Source organism: Trematomus bernacchii, unplaced genomic scaffold, assembly GCF_902827165.1.
Source record: "Trematomus bernacchii unplaced genomic scaffold, fTreBer1.1, whole genome shotgun sequence".
NCBI lineage: Eukaryota > Metazoa > Chordata > Actinopteri > Perciformes > Nototheniidae > Trematomus > Trematomus bernacchii.
This window is the reverse complement of record NW_022987689.1, coordinates 998,682-1,011,328: the sequence shown is the minus strand read 5'-3', so window position 1 is coordinate 1,011,328 and position 12,647 is coordinate 998,682. Positions and strand designations below refer to the sequence as shown.

Sequence of the window (12,647 nt, the reverse complement as noted above, 5' to 3'; positions counted from 1 at the left end):
ACAATAGAGAGGAAGGAGAAGGAAAATGAGGTTTGATGCATTGCCCTGCACTAGACTGACGTTGTTTTTGCGTGCATGTGTGTGAAGAATACATGATTCTGCAGCTGTGTGATCTTGTCATTTGAGGCCTGAGAGTTCTGGCTGATCTTCCTCATATCTTCAAGCTGCTCCTTCAAAGTTGACACTAGAAACAAATCAGAAATTAATTAGACAGAGCTTCATATAAGCTCCTATTTCAACCCCAAGTAATGTCCTTTAAAAACACAAATCTAACTAAATACCATTCACAGCATTTACAGTCTTTAATTCTAACAGTGTATTGCTTGCAAATCTACTTAGTGTTGTTTTTGCAAATCAATAAGAAAGTTAGACAGACATGAGCATGATTTAACATTTAAATAGATGTGTAGACAGCAGTGAGCAATAGGAAGGTCACACCAGCTATTATTAAGGTGGAATATGTCTTGACCAGATCAAGTGAGAGGATAGGGCATTCATCAAAAGTATGTTCATAACCAGCTGCTTCCGTGCTCCACTCTCCAATTATACTTTAATTGCAGTGTCTGGATCATGCATCAGCAGCAGCTCATAACATTTACCCTCATGCTCCAGATTGCGCCTCTTCTCTGCATCCTGGTCAGCTTTTCTTTGGTACTCGGTGAATCTGTGCTGCAGCATGATCTTGTCCTTCTCCAGCAGAGACACGCCGTCCTCGGCACTCTTCCTCTGGTTCGCCTGTGGCAAGGAACAGAACAGCTGTGAAGTGGCTGTGATGGGAAAAGCCATCTTTAATCTAGCCCCTGATTTGAAACAGAATGTCTAAAATGTTGTCTATCGTCAAACTTTCTGCATTTTTCAACCAAGACAAAAGCTGTAGATGCTTCTTTTTATCGATATAGTTATGGATATCTATAAGAAGAGTGTTGAGAAAATGGTCAGCATTTAACCTCTTCATCCAGTTCTTTTATTATCTTCTCGATCTTGGTGTTCGATGTCCTGTGGAGAACAGAAATAAAAAGTTAATACATTGAAAAGTCTGGTTTACTATTTAAAAGCAATCAAGAATACTCATGCAAACACTTGCAACCAAAGGCAAGAGAACACATATGTCATATAACTTATTTATGGCCCTTTCCGAATTTGACTAGAAAACAATGAAATCACTTTTTTCTTAGAAGTAAATATGAATGTTTTTCCTAAACCTCTGTAATGCTGTCGTCTGCTTTTTGACAGATCGGAGGACCAAATAATTTGCATCATGCCTGTGCTTTGACTATGTAAGTGTCTATTTGTATCTTTATGAATGAAAGTCCTGTTCTGTACCTGCATTTCTGCTCCAACTCATCCTTCAGCTGCATCTCACTGTGGAGCTGCTCCTCCAGCTGGAAGATCCTCTTCTGCAGGCCCTCCAGCTACAACACACAATAAACAACCTTAAAGGGGACCTATCATGCAAAATGCACTTTTTGATGTCTTTTATACATAAATATGTGTCCCCGGTGTGTCAGGGAACTCACGCAGCGTCAGAAAATAAAACCCTCTCTCTTTTCCTCCGTACCCAAATCTCTAAAAACGGGGCTACAACGGAGCTGATCCAGATTTGCGTCCGATATGACGTAATATCGGAAATGTGGACCCAAGGCACTATCAGAAAGTTGCCATCAGAAACAATGCCCGACTGTTTTGGACGTAATATGGTCGGTGTTTACATTAGCATCGCTAACACTCAGAGCTAACCTGTACTGGAGAGCATGTGTTTGAAGAAGCAGGAAATAAAAAGAAACTCGCCTTGTGGTATAACCGGCAAGAGAGAAAGCCTTTGAGCTCCATACTGTTTCAGAAATAATCCTTGATAATCCATGATATGGCATTTCATCACGGCAGTATTTAGTTTAGACAGTAGCTGCCGGGTCCCACTTTTTTATCAATATTTTTTTAAAGCTTTATACCCAAAATCAGCACTTTTGAAACAGGAAGTGAAATAGAGGGATATGAGGCATGGCTAGAATGGGTGATCTGTTTGGTATTTTGAGCAAAACACTTCATAGACATGTTTTTTTATATATTTTTATATATCTGAGACCTATGCTATTGCCTAAAAATAGCATGATAGGTGCACTTTAAAACGTCATGTATACAGACAGTGCAGATACCTGAAGTAAAGAAACGGTTTAGAAATAGGCAGATATTCTATGATTTAAAGCTCCTTAAAGTTGTGCTCTACTACTTACATGACTCTTGTCTTCTTTTGTGAGGCTGTTACGTTTGTCAACGGCCTTTGCGTTGGCAGGAGAGGTTCGCATAAGGCTGGAAACAAAACACATTTTATTATTATTGAAGAAATGTTTACAACAGTTATACTTAAATCCCTCCTAAAAACGACATCTACCTATTTACAGAAGAAATAGGTATCGCTGTTGTAAAAGGAGCATTTAGAGGCTAAGCAAGGAGTTCATACATCCGTGACATTCTCTCCAAAATAAGGTATTCAAACAATGTCGACTATGACAAATTGATTTCCACCATAAAAACAGAGAGTGCACCCTATGGGCTGCTCCTGAAGTCACGACTCATATTAACACGTGGAGTACTGACTGAAAAATGCTTAATCACTACACAGAGCTTTAAAAAATCCTACATCCACATATAATGTTAGGGCAATTTAGTGATGCAAGAATCCTAACAGTTCTACACTTGGGTTATAAACATGTGTGGCACACTCACTGCTGACTGCTGTAGTAAGTGAAGCCTACGAAGGGCAGCTGGTTGCCCGCGAAGGCCTTTGGTGTGGGGAAGGTCTCCTCCTCCCCCCGGTCCTCCTCTATATCATCGAAGTTACTGGTGTCAACGTCGCTGCTCAGCTCAGGCACTACTGGGGCAGCCGCTACACAGGGCACGAGAAGAGGGAATATTAGTTAAGATACAGAATATGAACAGGGCCGCCACCATTCATTATGGCTAATTATTCATTGTGTGTTAAAGGCACAGTCAATGATACAAAAATAATGTTAATAACAAGTTTCAGGATGTCTTTTAATACAGTGAGTAATAGAGAAAAAAAATTATGTTTTCTGAGTTTCTTTAGATCAATAAAGACGGCGGTAAAATAAGATACTTCATGTTTTTCACTGTAAAGGCTAATCAAACAGTCAAAATAATAGGTTAACCCAAATCACATAAGAATTTGACATCTTTTTAACATTTGCAGTATATTAACAGCATTTTATTTGTATAATGTCATTTTAAACCTATGTCCCTTCCAGATAGATAAGAGACAGTTAGCAAGTGTTTCTCTTTTCAGAGCAGAGTTTTTCTGGAGCACAGATCTCTTTAAAACAAAGTAAACCAGCGAGCTAGCAGAGCCGCTCAGCCAGTGGAGCGACAGCGGTGGCCCACAGCAAAGTGCTGACTTCAGCCTAGTGAAGTATTAAAAAATAAAGCCAATAAAGAACCGACCATAGCTCCTGGATTTAGCCCTACAATTCTAATCTGCTGCAGCGTCAACACTGGTGCATTTACATGTTGCATTGGACTGCTTCCCCCCTGTTGGCCTCAAAAAACGCTGTGCTGCCAATTATTCCTCTGAGCAGGAATCACGTTTTGGAGAGGATACTGAATGAATGGCTCGTCTACAAGAATTTCCTGCAACTGTCCGTAGTAGGTCAAATGGAAAACATGATGGTTGGCACACTGCCAAATAATATGGGAGGTGTAATGTGCATTGTTAACAGTAAAAAAGGCTCCTACTGTCTCTGATGTTCTCCCATGTCCACTGGTCGTTCTTGAAGAAAGGATGCCTCTTGATTTCATCAACACCATTACGGCCAAGTCGAATTTCCCTGTGGGGAACATACTTTTATTATTAACAATACATTATTTCATTAATACCAATAGAATTTCTTTAATATCTCTATGCAAAGAAGCACATTTTCTAAGTTATTATGTTGACGTCACTGAAGATTCTTTCCACAGAGTGTTCTCTAAGCCAGGAAACAATCAATGCCTAAACAAGGAAAGGGTTATAATGATAAGAGCCCACTTCAAGTGGCACCTCAAGTGCTTAGTATGCCACTATCTAACCTGTCAGTCAGGAAAGCACAGATGAGATTCTTGGCGTCATTAGAGATGTCGCTGTCGTCGGGGAAGGTCAGGGCATTCTTGTGGTTCATAATTTTGCTGTAGGTCCCCACCAGGGAGTCTGCATAGAAAGGAGTGTCGCCTGTGCACAAGAAAAAAGAGCAATCGATTACGCATGTGCCCACAGTAAGAACAAGCTGCAGAGAACATACACACAGTACACGAAAAGCGCACAGGAAAGCTTCACTGTGGTGTTTTATAAAAGAGAGAAAAGTAACAATGCTCCAGAGGTTTTGAACACAAACTTCAGATTTATGACAGGTATAATAACATTAAAGTGAACTATTAGAGGAAATACTTTATCAAAAACTCACCGACAAGCATTTCGTACAGGAACACCCCCACTGACCACCAGTCACACTCTCTGCCATAACAGCCATCTCCCCCTTGAGATTTCAGTACCTCCGGCGAAATGTAGTCTGGAGTTCCCACTGCTGTGTCGCATCGTACCATACCATCCTAAAGGGGACAAATATTTGGGAAAATATCACAATTTGATCCTTATAATAATAAATCCCTTGAAGTACTGTCGGAGCCCTGCATTTTTCATACACATAATAATCAGCAAAACAACTTAAAATCTCAACATTATAGGACTTGTCATGCCTGTGGTGTAAAAACATTCCTTTTGGTGATGTAAATTAAACGTGATACCTTGTTCATTTTCATGCAGGTCCCGAAGTCTGCCAGTTTTAGGTGGCCTGCTTTGTCTAGCAACATGTTATCAGGCTTTACGTCCCTGAGAAGGCAAGAATACAGCGATATCAAACACATGCAACACACAAACAATGCAGCTAACTCAAGCATGTAACCAGAAAATACATTTAAGAGAAGAGTTAAGGGTTAAAGCGCTCCTCATCAGAAGTGTCTGAAGGTGCTTCAGAGCTCTGTAGGGATAAATCAGATGTAATGAGGTATGAAGGACGCTGGGACCCGAGAGAGCAGATATCTTGTTTTTTTTACACAACTTTCCTACACTTTAACTTTAAGCTAATTTGAAAATACTAGACAGCTATTGAATAAAAAATGTCATGGTGAGAATTTTCCACCATCGCAGCTGTGCAGAGAGCTTAGTGTGTGGAACTATATCAAGTAGCATTCTTATAAATGGAAAACACATTTCTTTTTGATGGCTGTCATGTATTGAAATTGAATCATAAAAATGTGCTGCTGTCGAGCACACAGATGTATTACCCTACTACTCAAAGATATATCAAAAACCTAGAGCCAGCATCATGGGACTGCGCTAATAGACAATTTGAATCTCATAAAGATCATTGCTGAAATGTCACAACATAAATGAGACAACACTGACAACAAGTGCAACTCATTTAAACTGAGATACAGATAGACAAGCTGCATGTGTAGTGAAACAACACAAATATATGACATGAATGTTCAGAAACAAGTAGTAAGGCCGACCTAAAACACTAGCATTTATGTTAAAACCAGTACCTTTGACCCTTGGCTATCTGTTTTTTATAAAACCTCTTCATTTAATCGTTTATTTGGCAGGGACAATGCACAGTAATGAACACTTAAAACATTCAAATGTGTCAAGCGTAACAGTGCCAGATTTAGCTTTGAGCTCATTTCTATCCGCAGTCCCTCACATAAAACATTTAAGAAGTTTACAATTTACAAACATAGCAAAAACAAAATACATGATATGCAAAAGGTGCAAAAGAGCAAGAGCAGCATACACAAGTATTTATGACATGGTAATACAATATACAGGGTTCATACACTTTTTCACCAATGATTTTCAATGACTTCTCCATGACTTCTCCATGACTTCTCCATGACCTTTACCTAATTTTCCATGACCAAAAGAAGTACTCTTTCTCAGCAGTACCACTGAAAATTGTTTATTTTAACATGGAACAGAAAAATAAGGTCTGCATATGAAGCATATTGTGCCTATCTAAAACAAATCAATAGTTGGCTTACTAGCTTCTACACGCTAAAGCAACTCAAATCTCTCACCAGCAAAATACCTCGTCAGTTAAATGCCATTTTACGTTTCATTACTATACGATACAGTATTTATTATCATTATAGTATTACTATTTCGTCGATTAGATAAAATATAAATTATATTTGATGCAACTTTAGTTACATTTCCATGACTTTTCCAAAACTTTGGGAAAAATATTGTTTTCCATAACTTAGCATTGTTTTCCATAAATTAGCATTTTGAATTTCCATGACTTTTCCCGGTTTTGAATGACCGTAAGAACCCTGAATATAGCAGCTACAACATGCAAGAGAGATACAAGAGATACATAAAGTGCAGGAGGAGATACCCCTGTATTAAAGTGCATTTAGCGGTGATTGCACGTCTGTTTGTTTCTCAACCATTCTTTGAGTTGACCTTAAAACTATTGAGAGTGGGACAATCCCGTATCTCAGTTGGGAGGCTATTCCACAATGAGCTGCCTTTAATGGAGAGGACATTTTGTCCAAAAGTGGTCCGTCTACGGTGGACCTCACAGTCTCCTCTGATTTCTGACTGTGAGGTCCACCGTTGATTAGATCACAGATGTTGAGAACCTTAAAAGATAAATCATTTTACACATTTACTTTAGACGTGGTTTCAGAGAGAATTCCAAACTGACTACGAAACATCTAGGACTGCCTTACAGATTTTTTCCATCAGAAATGAATCACAGCAACGTGTTTGACGGCAGCCAATGGAAACCCAACTCACAAACCCAAAGGGAGGGAGAGCTCTGATGTTACCTGTGGATGAAGCCCATGGAGTGGATTCCGTCCAAAGCCTGCACCACTTCAGCGGTGTAGAAGCGGGCCCACTTCTCCGGGACGTCATAGTTGCTCATCAAGTTAACCAAGTCGCCACCCGGCATGTATTCCATCACCATGTAGAGGTAGCGGTCATCTTGGAATGCGAAAAATAGCTGAAGAAAAAAAAAAAAAAAATTGGTTAAAACAATGAGTAAAAAAGACACAAGTGAAAACATGACTTAAGAATTCATTTGAGAATGACACAAAAAGCTGGGTTAATGTCTGTGTGGCCTGCATTAAATAATACTACACTAAGTTAAGTAGGATTGTGACGCTTTGTCTCTTATCACATCATACCTGCACCACCCATGAGCTGTTGGCAAAAGCCATGATGTCCCTTTCCTCCCAGAAGAAAGCAGAGTCCGACCTCTTGATCATTTCAAACTTGCTCAACAGCTTCATGGCGTATACTTTGCGCGTGGCTTTGTGTCTCACCTGGAAAAGATGAAGAGGTGAAAACCGTTTTAGTTGGGTTGAATTCTTTCTCATAAACCAACGTGTTTTAGAGCAAAAGATGATATATATTCTTACCAGTTGCACCTCTCCAAATGCTCCCCTCCCAATAACTTTAACCACCTCATAGTCCACCGCTTTCATGCGTAGATCACGGATTTTACTAATGGTGTCCTTATCTAAAAAGAAACAAGGAAAGACAGATGTTAGTCAGAATCAGAAACAGGTTTATTACCAGGTAGGTTGACACGTACGAGGAATTTGACTTGGTGTCATGGTGCATACATAAAAGTAAAACACAGATATTATAGAACTATAATAACATTACAAAAATAATAAAAAATATAGTAAAATCTAGCAGTATTTACATTGAAATAGAAGGGAATATAATATGTGCATTAATAATAATACAAATATATTGTGTACATTGTGTGCATTAAAGGTTGGGTAGGTAAGTTTGAGAAACCGGCTCGAGATACACTTTTTGTTATATTCCATGGAATGCTCTTAACATCCCGATAGCAATGAATATCTTAAGTGCTTTGACAACAAATCCATAAAAAACTTTCATCTGTGGAAGCCGTAGTACTGTAAAAAGCACGACCAATCATTTTAGCCAGCCCGGCTAAAATAACTGGATGGCCTACCTGCCTGTCAGCCTTCCATCTGTGCACAAACTTATCTCGTGCCCTCATTGGTCATGTGCGCGTTCGTGTGTGTTGGAGGAGGGGCTCTACAAGGAAGTGGCAGATTTTCTCCGGTTGTGTATTTTCAAATTCTAGCGATCTCGAGCCGGTTTCTCAAACTTACCTGCCCCACCTTTAATGTAATGCATAGAGTCTAATAGAAAATAGAAGCTTTATAAGCTAAGACTAAATACACAATGGGTAAAATGTTCATTTTGCGTGTTCAGGATGTTTTCGTGTGTCAACCACAATAAAAAGGAATCAACGGCACACGTCCAAGAGGAAGCTTGGAATTGCAGCACCCAAAAGCATGAATAGAACAAGGGAAACACCAAGCATACAAAGTGGATCTGGGGTTGTCTTTTACACTGTGGCGTGGGCCAAATCACTTTCTTAGTTCGGGAAGAAGGGGGCAACTTTGAATGTTGTCTTTACGACGAGAAATAACCTGCTCTTAGTGTTTTTAATTTGTTGACCATTATAAAAGAGTCTTATACTTCAAGTCAGTATAGTGAACGTTGCTGGAGATAGCTCTCAGAGCATGGGTTTTTTATATTCAAATAAAGTTCCATGTTGAATTTGTACGGGAGATCAGGGACACTTTTACTTTACGCAACATCATTTAGGCAGGGGTAGTCCAAGAAATCGACTAATAATGAAGAAAATTAACACATTTGTTCCAATAGTCATTTATGCACAAACTACTTACTACTTGTACTACAACATTTGAATCATCAGTTTTTCCTCATTTCCCTCAATTGTTCATATTTGGTTTATTAAAATAATTATATTGTGTTCATTGTTAAAAAATGTCTGCTATTATTATTATTATCGTGAGTATTATTATTTGTATAATGCGCTTTCTGCCTTCCTGTCATTATCAGGAGTTAGGAATGTAATAGCCTAGATTAGAACCTTCATTATCCTAAACTGCTGGGACATTTCCCTATAGCCAATACCTTTATATTTTCTACGCTTCACTTACTTGTCAGCATAGGTCGGCATTGATGTACAGAGCCGACTAAAGACCTTGTTTATATTGGCATCATATTGAAGCCAACTCCATCGATCAAGCCAGTGTGGCTGAAACGTTCTCTCCCTCTTCTTCTCCTACTCCCTGTCACTCTCCTTTAACTCCTCCGGTGACATTGTTTTATTTGAAGATTGTTTTTTGCCCGCTGCTTGGCCGGTTACAGCTGGTATTAAAAACATTTTGGCGAATGGTTAGGTGGCGAGAAAGTCTGCAGTGAACGAGTCACGGGTCAACTTCTGCTATATGTTGACACAATGTGACACCTAAGCAGGCTCCCGTAGCAGAAGTTGACTTTCGTAGAAACATCCAGCCTGACAGCAAGCTGAAAAAGCTGACAGCGCCTCCGCACAGCTGAGATCTGCTGTTCAGGGAAAGTGTTGCTTACTGAGAGTTGGCCTCTCCCCAATGCAACAATTTCAAGCTCCCCTAGGGAAGATAGTATTCAATGTTCAGCCAAATTTGGTCATAGTTAAAACAAGGGGGGATAATTTTCATGGGGGGATAATTTTCAATTCACATGGGTCAGAACTGGCACTGGAGCTCCTGGAAAAGGGAGATGCGGGGGGCATTTAAGTTCAATTGAACTAAAAATAAAAAGCAAGGCCTGAGTTATTAACATAAGAACATTTAAGAGTGACTCATTTCCACTGTGAGCATAAGTTCCCTGGATCATGAAAGTCCCAGTGGACCTTAATGACATATAAAGCATGTTTAGAAATGGTACAAATATAATTTGAAGTTGCTGTTACTGTGTGTATTTGCATGTGTGTTGGGGTGGAGGAGGATTATTTCCAGTCGGTCCCTTTATACATACAGTCGAGCAACCAGCTGATGTGATCAGGGTGCAAGGCACAGTGCGTGGAGGAAAGAACTCAAGAGTAAATAGCCCTTTAGGCAAAGCATGCTACTGAGAACCAGTTTCTCATAAGACAGCTAGTCCATTAGTCCACATCCATCTCCAATACTTTGCTGCTATACACAAACGCACTGTACCAAGAGTAACTGAGGAGATGCCTAATGGCAGTTTTAGCCTAGGGGTTTCCAGTAGGTTGGGTCTATCATCAAATATTACATTTCCTCAAACTTTTCTTTTGTTCCACTAAGAGTGTAAGAGAAATCCTTACACTGACAAAAATAAACTTCTCATATAGAGGCAGGCTGTCCCCACTTCATTTTTGACCAACTTAACTCAAGTCAATACAATTTAAAAGATTTTATGCAAAATGATTGTAAAATGCCTGCAATGCATTTCTGTTGCAGACCTATTGAAGGAAGGTCACATGTAGGGTTGCAAAATTCCGGGAATTTTCAAAGATGGAAACTTTCCACGGGAATTAACGGGAATAAACGGGAATTTATAGGAATAAACTGGGAATTTTCAAAATTGAAGGTTGGCTCTTCATAGGGAACTTAAATATAGTTGGGGAAAGTATATTTTAGCATAATCTTGACTAAAACAAACAGATGCCATTCAAGTACACTTGAATATCCATGCCATAGCACACTGCTTACTGCATGGCTATTGAGACCACACAAAGGTTCGCAACAGGCTCACAAATGTGAGAGTGGAAAAACTGGTTGGCATTCGGGCAAACCTAAGGCTCTTTGAGCCGGACACAGAGCCATCCTCAACAAGGCTGGACAGTGACACTGAAGAGGAAGAGGAAGAGTTGGATGTTGATGAGGCCCAGGAAGAGCCCATTGACTGAAAGGGTTGAGCAAAAATGCAGAGGATTGCTTGAAGGAAGATTTGCATGTTTAATGGGACTTTTTGGAGGGAGAAGGGCTCTTTTCATTTAAAAGGTAGGGTAGGTAAGTTTGAGAAACCGGCTCGAGATACACTTTTTGTTATATTCCATGGAATGCTCTTAACATCCCGATAGCAATGAATATCTTAAGTGCTTTGACAACAAATCCATAAAAAAATGTCATCTGTGGAAGCCGTAATACTGTAAAAAGTACGACCAATCATTTTAGCCGGCCCGGCTAAAATAACTGGATGGCCTACCTGCCTGTCAGCCTTCCATCTGTGCACAAACTTATCTCGTGCCCTCATTGGTCATGTGCGCGTTCATGTGTGTTGGAGGAGGGGCTCTATAAGGAAGTGGCAGATTTTCTCCGGTTGTGTATTTTCAAATTTTAGCGATCTCGAGCCGGTTTCTCAAACTTACCTACCCTACCTTTAACATTTTGAATGGGACTTTGTGGGGATTTTTGGATGGGGGGTGCATTTTTGTGGGGTTGGGGGGGGATGAGTAACATTTAACTCAACATTCCTGTTTTCGTTCTTCAATGAAACAAATAATTGTTCAATCAAATAATTAAAACTTGTTCTGTTCTACTAAAAAGATTTTAAAAAAAATCTGTTGAAATGTCATGTTTTTTTGTTTAATTTTGCATCAAATATTTCCAAAATTCCCCAGCTTAACTTTCCATGGAAACTTTCCGGAAATTTACCGGAAACTTTCCGCCCCTTTGCAACCCTAGTCACATGCAACAACAACAGTAGTGTAAACAGAGCAGCATGCCATCTATGCTGCACATGAACATGCATTTCAATGGCTGTCACTGCAAAGCGTTTTTGCTAAGATATCAAGACTGAGAATAAAAAGGAAAGCTAATAAACACAAAGGATAAACCTAAATGCAAAGAAAGTGGGCAGTTATAATAGATTTATTAGGGGAAAATGTAGATTTACCATCCGTATTTGGATTGGTATTTTAGTTATGGGGTTCCCCAGTCTGAGGGCACTGTGAAAAAGAGAAGCCATCAGGATAGACACCATGTGGGTCACCAGCCATTTATGAAAGCCCCTTTGTTGGGGACACTAAGCAGCAGACACCTATTGTGTCCAAGCCCACATAGAGGCGGTGACCCAATAACAGCCTTCTTCTCCGAGGCTTATACCCATATATGTATGTATTTTGTCTTCAAACAAAAAATGGCTCAAGTGAAAGACATATAGAGAGGACATAAGGGAAGAAGCATGATGTGAGCTACTTACATCTACTCAAAAAGTTGTCAATGCTCTTGTTTTTCCTCAGGGCAGGAAAGTCAAGGTCATACACCAGGGCGTCCAAGCCATCCTGTGGGAAGAGGAGAAAGGGTTAACAACCAGGCAAACAATGCTGCTGTGTCTACCACATCAGCGACATCACACACACACAACATGCAAAAAGCAAACACTGAGTCCTGTCAGGCCTCTGAAGAACGGCTTTAAAAAGACTTCTGCATAATGCAAGCGGTCGGCTTTCAGCCTGGATTACAATAATTTATTATAAATAGCTGGATTTCAGTGCTGCTGTAAATATTTAAGTGGTTAGAAACAGATCTATAGAAGTGGCATTGATTGGTCTATTAAATGTCGCCTGCAATGGACAGTACTAAAGTTTATTTAAATTCACAAAAGTATTATTGTAATGCTGGCAGAGAGAGTTTACAATTCATGGTGTGTCTTTATAAATGCTTGTCAGGAATAAAGAACAAATGCTACTTCTAACAATTAATGGAATGGATAACTTAAGCACTCGCTA

The 12,647-nt window shown here is 39.6% G+C and overlaps 1 protein-coding gene across 3 annotated transcripts in view; it reads right to left on the bottom strand.

Annotated features, from left to right (window-relative positions):
• rock1 (Rho-associated, coiled-coil containing protein kinase 1) overlaps positions 1-12,647 on the bottom strand; it is a 34,381-nt gene that overhangs the window by 11,498 nt on the left and 10,236 nt on the right. For all 3 annotated transcript variants that reach the window (XM_034137749.1, XM_034137750.1, XM_034137751.1), the window contains exons 2-15: positions 12,119-12,200; positions 7,474-7,574; positions 7,240-7,377; positions 6,880-7,055; positions 4,792-4,876; positions 4,452-4,596; positions 4,081-4,219; positions 3,748-3,839; positions 2,725-2,884; positions 2,232-2,307; positions 1,324-1,412; positions 948-996; positions 600-735; positions 93-184 (exon numbers count right to left, since the gene is read on the bottom strand). In XM_034137749.1, coding sequence (XP_033993640.1) covers positions 93-184; positions 600-735; positions 948-996; positions 1,324-1,412; positions 2,232-2,307; positions 2,725-2,884; positions 3,748-3,839; positions 4,081-4,219; positions 4,452-4,596; positions 4,792-4,876; positions 6,880-7,055; positions 7,240-7,377; positions 7,474-7,574; positions 12,119-12,200 — 1,560 coding nt within the window. The remainder of the gene's footprint in view (positions 1-92; positions 185-599; positions 736-947; positions 997-1,323; positions 1,413-2,231; positions 2,308-2,724; positions 2,885-3,747; positions 3,840-4,080; positions 4,220-4,451; positions 4,597-4,791; positions 4,877-6,879; positions 7,056-7,239; positions 7,378-7,473; positions 7,575-12,118; positions 12,201-12,647) is intronic.